This window comes from Glycine max, chromosome 7, assembly GCF_000004515.6.
Source record: "Glycine max cultivar Williams 82 chromosome 7, Glycine_max_v4.0, whole genome shotgun sequence".
In the NCBI taxonomy this organism is placed as follows: domain Eukaryota; kingdom Viridiplantae; phylum Streptophyta; class Magnoliopsida; order Fabales; family Fabaceae; genus Glycine; species Glycine max.
The window spans coordinates 37,319,413-37,325,200 of NC_038243.2; the positions used below are offsets into that span (position 1 = coordinate 37,319,413).

The following is a 5,788-nucleotide window of genomic DNA, read 5'->3' on the forward strand; positions in this document are numbered from 1 at the left end:
TCGATTCAGGGTACATCATTTTCCAGTCAACACAAGAAGACTGCAAATCAGCAGCGAGACATTGTTTTCTGAATGAAGAGAGAAAAAGGAAAAAAGAAAATATTTGACAAAAATAGAAGGAAAAATAAAAGCGCGCTATCACAAGGATAGTACAACACTGAACCAGTCACTCAATTATTTTGAAGGAAATTTGTGGTGATTTACAGTGCAAGACATCCTCCAGGTTGACAACTTCTTATGCTGCTTTCGCTTGCTGACAACAAGACCAGAAGACAATTGTGTCAGTTATTTGTATTTTCACATCACTATATATGTTGTCCATAGATATTTTGAAGACCACAGTAGAGGTAAAATCCATTCAGTCCATTCCAAACTTACCAAAAAAATAAAAAAAGGGTACTCATTAAAAAAATTTGTGATCATCAATTTTTGCTTTAACTAACCAGCCACCCAGAAAAGAATAAAAAAGAAAACTGAAAAATAATATTCATTGGTTGAAAAGTAAAACTAGATACTAAATGCTAATACATTCTTTTAAACACACTTGTAGTTGAAATTTATTGAACACAAATTGTGCAAGCCTTACTCCTACTAATTTAATGAGCTTCACTCATTATTTTATAGTTTTTAATAAATTTTAACCAATAAATAAGTATATCATGAAATGTGTTAGAAAATATTGTGACAGTCCAAAGTATATATAGTGGTGACTTATAAAGCATCTAGCCAGAGTGGTTTATACTCGAGAATGAACAATAACTTCTCAAGTTTCAACCAATTTAATAAGAAGTTATGGTACAAATAAATTAAGACAATACTCACTCGCTTCTCTTCCTCCATCCTGGCTTTGATGAACGAGTAGAGTGCCACTCCAGCAATTGCAATGGCTGTTCCTATACCAGTTTGGGTGCTAATCTTGTTACCTGTGTGAAGCAATTACCCAGTCAGAATGTTTAAAAGTACTAATAAATAAACACCTGTGAAAGTTTAAGTTTAATAGCAAGGAAGATAACGATATTTACCAAAGACTATAATTGAAAATCCAATCACAAATACACGTTTCAGTACGTTCCCAACTGCATGAGTGAGAGGAGCCACTCTCTCCAGTGTGTTGGTAGCCACCTATGGTGACAAAAAATGTAGATATATATCATTGCCAATTCAGAAAAACATGTGAATTCAATTAAAATACACTGACTCCTAAAACAGTAAAACACAACATTAAAATTAAACTAACAGTATTAAAATTAAACTCAAAAGATATTGTGTTTTGCCAAAAGGAATTTATTAGATGAAAACAAGAAACTCACACCCAGGTGGGAATAGGCCAAAATAAAATGAGCTGAAACAAAATATTTAGTATAGAAAAATGCTGATAAATTCTCTTAGGAATTTAAACATCAAAATTCTTAAATGAAAAGTCATTTCTTAAAATCCTAACATATTACATGCAATTTTTTCATTAAATACGTTTTTTTAATTAGAAGGTAATTTTCAAACTCATCCAAAATTTAAACTATTGCATCAAAAAGATGGATTTACCTGGTTGTAGAGATGGTAAAACATACCAACCCAGAAGAGATCTGAGACGAACTTGACCAAACCTACTTTAGCAATGGCATCATTGAAGCCGTTCTTCAACAGTGTAGGCCCTTCCAACTGTGGTATCAAATAATGATTAATCAGGGATGCAATGCCAAAAACAATAACTAAGCAACTTATTATATAAAATCCACAATAAAAATTAACTTTTCAAGGGGAACTTAGACAGGTTTCACTCACAATTACGGCAGGTGGTATACAGACAATTAGAGCAATGATGGAAATGTAGGCATAGATATTGGTACTGTCCATATCAGTCTGCACAAAGAGTTATTTAATAATAATATGAAAGAGCAATAGTCAGTATAGTAGGAAGACATAAAAGTAATTTGTAAATCAGAAATTCACACAAATTTAGAAGTGTATATCTAGCACAGGAGATAACCATGGCTTTCTTTGAATAGATGCTTCGGTATGTGAAGGAGATGTTTGAAATCATAGCACTTATGAAGCCGACCCAGTTGAACGAGAGCTCAGTCAAAGATGCCATGGACACACCTGTATATTAGATGATATGCAAGATTATGTTAAGTTCCACTGACTAAATACTCTGAAAATGTACAAATATTACCTGCATTTTTCACATAATCTATTTACAATAAACTGAAACAAATATTTACCTTGACAGTTTACCTATAAAAAGTCCATGCATTAATGAAAGAACAATACTCTCTTTTCAATATACTACCATCTATCAGTTGAAATCCAATTTAGATGCCACTATCATTAGTTTGAGAATGTGACCTACTAAATGGAGAATGAGATCCACATATTTACTAGGACCCATATGAGTTATAGCCTATTGGAAAGAGTGTGTCCAAAAGAAAGTGATAGAAACTGCGTTGCTAACATTTTTCTCAATGAAATAGCTTGCAAGTGGAAAGCAATTAATGGACCAAAAATCATATTTCAATTAAATGAACAAGAGGGATGTTACCAATAACAACAGGAGCCAGTGACAGCCACAAAGTGATGGGGATTGATTGACCAAGTATGAACTGTGAAGCAGCAGCATTGAAGAATGGTTCAAGAGCTGAAACACAAGTTTATCAATGTTAGAAAGTAGATACATGCATTTTCAAGTGTGTGTGTGTGTATATATATATCATAAACTTTTATCACCTTTAATGGTATGAGTGAAAGAAACAGCAACTGCAGCAAATGAGACATTGCTGGTCACATGGCCTAATGCATGACACACAGCCACCGGAATGAGCAACTTCAGTAGGTTGGAGTCTATAGGCTACAGAAAAATCCACCATATGCCACATACAAAACAGTATATTACAATTTATATATAGTAATCGTGAGAAATTTTTTATCTGCATTTTTCAATTCAAATATTTGACTTAACGTTTACTTTGAAACTTAAGATAATGTCCCAAAATGTAGATTCAGTGAAAATATGTAATTTGTTAATGATTAACAGGATCAATCAAGAAAAAATCGTGAAGTAGTAGCACTTGGCAATTTCATTTTTCTTTTTTGAATTCTGGGCTGGGAGTAATTGAACTTGACTTACAGCACGCTTTGGAAGGCCCACGGCCCAGCTCACCAAACAGTACGCCACTCCCACGAATAAATGGATTACCGATACGAAGCTGCATAAAAGCATAGTTCATTATTAAAATCAAAACTGATGCTGCTGAACCCAAAATAAATAAAATAAAATCTGATACGGAACAAAAGAAAAAATAAATATAAAATGGTCAACGAGAAAATCGGGAATTTTTTTATATAATTATTTTTTATTGTTTATATTTATAATTTATAATTATAATAATCTAATCTTATAAAAGCAGGATAAAATATTAGTTATAAAATTCAAATGTCTCACATTTAAATTAATAAATAATTAATGAATAATTTAATTTAAACAGACTGACAATCTAAAGATTTATTACATTATATGATTATTAACTTTTTTATAATAACGATTTCAATAAAGCAAATATAAAATAATAACGCTTTCAAAAATCATACACACAACTTCAAATTTATTTGACTGTATGATTTTTTTTAATAATAACAATGATGTATAAAATTAAACTCATTAATGAATTAAAAAAATACAGAAACAAAACCATATTAGCTATTATTTCCAATGTGAGAAGATCCGTTTTTGATTCGTTAAAATTATGGTACTAAACAAGACACAATAGGACAAAAATACAAGTTATAAGATAATTTTTTATTATATATATTATTTGACGAATAATGAACAAAAGTAAAATAATATAAAATTTACTAAAATATCTAATATTAATTATCTTAATACAATTGATATAAAATTTAATGAGTTTACCAAAATAAATAAAAAAGAGATTAGAATAAAAAAAACTGGTGTTTCTTTTTTTTAAAATATTAGGTTGTTGGTTAGTTGTTATTTTTTCAGGTTATTAAAGAGATATAAATAAGGATATAAGTATCTTTTTAATACATTCTAACTAAAACAAAAAATTGACTCATAATTTTATGAGTAACAAAAATTAGAAATATTGTTTTATCTTCATCTTCTTGATTTGTGTTGTCTCCTAATTTCTTTCAAATCAAACTAAGAATAAAAGTGTTTGTTTTGTCCAGTACCATAGTTTTTAATAAATCAAACATACTTCAAGTCTATTTTGTGCTTGGATTAAAAAAGGAAAATAATCCGATCGAACAGAAGCAAAGGGTTTGTTTTATTTTCCTCAATTTTATTAAAATTAATTTAAAATACATTAATTGTTACCCTTATAGCATGTTTTATTCTAATTTTAGAATATTTTAAACATAAATAGAATCCTTATATTATTAAGTTCAATTCAGTCCAGTCGGTTCTAACTCATTTCACAAACACTTACCAAAGTATCATTTTAGTACAAAATATAATAATCAAGAAAAACGAAGTCGAGCTTTAATATTAGGATATTTCCTTAAATTAACTTTATTCACTTAAAACCGACGTTAACATAGGACAGAGAAGCATGCTCGCGCATAATATTTCACAGATCCAATTCCAATTAACATCAAGACATGAAATTGATGAGCTAACACCACACAAAGTTGAAAATACATATAATATAATAGCTATAACTTACTATGGATAGGGGAAGTAATTGTAGATCTTCTTGTTGAGGATGTTGAAAATCACGTTCAAGAAGTACCTGCATCAGAAAAGAATAAGGACAAAATGGTAATTTCAACACTCGGGGCGATCACAGCCACACGTAATAAAGTCTTTCTGTTCTTCATGGACACAACACAGTTAAGACTTAAAGAGTTAAGCTAAGAGACACAGAACAGAGCACACGACACAGTCATAAGTTTGTTTTTGCGTGTAATAATAGGAAGAACAGAGTCACGTGACGTACCACGTGAAGAAGAAAAATCCGGTGACCAGAGCCGGGTACTTGTCAAAGAACCCCGCCGGAGCAACCTTTGCTTCTCTGTGATAATTTAAGAAAAAAAATGAATGGCATTAGTTAGGAGAGTGACGTGGCCGAGTTCGCTGAGTCAGAACGGATGAAACGGACCTCACCCGGCGGAATCACTACCCTCGGCCGGCGAGGAGGCGGCGGCGAGGCATGGCCGGAGGAGGACAGCCTCCCTCTTCAGCACCGGCGAGCAGAGCTCCGGGCGCAGCTGCCTCCCCCAAATCAGGTTTCCGCCGTCCGCGACGGAGCCCACGGCCTTCACGGCGACGAGGGAGGCGCTGGAGACGGCCTCCCGCGGCGGCTTGCGGAGGTGAGGGAGGGAGGACAAGGTTCCGGCGCGTGACAGCACTCGCGACTCCATAACGAGGAAGGAATAGCAAGAAGAAGAGACTGTGTGTGTGAGAGAGAGATATGGTTCACGTTTTAGTACCTATGGTTCTCGTTAACCGTATGGTTTTATTTTTTCACGGTTTGGATCGGGTGCGTTGCAGTGTACGAGAGTTGGGTGCGCCTCTTAAAATCTTGGTTAGTTTTATCTGTACACTAAATTAAAATTTTTATCTCTTATCATTTTAAATCTGAGATCTTGATCCTCTTATTTTTAAATCAAGATATTCATTCTTCTTATTTTCAAAATAAATAATTTTAATTCTTCTTGATTATCAAAGTTAAGTTATTTCTGGTGATATGAACAATGATTAACTAAAATAAAAAATAATTTAATTAGAGTTAAACTTATAATCTTCTATTTAAAAATAAGATAATAAATT

At 32.5% G+C, this 5,788-nt stretch overlaps 1 protein-coding gene across 1 annotated transcript; it reads right to left on the reverse strand.

The window, feature by feature from the left end:
- Positions 1 to 2: 2 nt before the first annotated feature.
- LOC100794336 (triose phosphate/phosphate translocator, chloroplastic) lies at positions 3 to 5,447 on the reverse strand. The gene is made up of 12 exons (XM_014778132.3): positions 5,123 to 5,447; positions 4,956 to 5,030; positions 4,683 to 4,748; positions 3,125 to 3,203; positions 2,725 to 2,845; positions 2,540 to 2,635; positions 1,988 to 2,100; positions 1,783 to 1,860; positions 1,543 to 1,659; positions 1,023 to 1,122; positions 823 to 923; positions 3 to 253 (listed from the first exon to the last, which is right to left on the reverse strand). Exons 1-12 carry the CDS (start codon positions 5,377 to 5,379, stop codon positions 236 to 238), a joined length of 1,221 nt encoding a protein of 406 aa, XP_014633618.1. The 5' UTR covers positions 5,380 to 5,447; the 3' UTR covers positions 3 to 235.
- Positions 5,448 to 5,788: the final 341 nt, after the last annotated feature.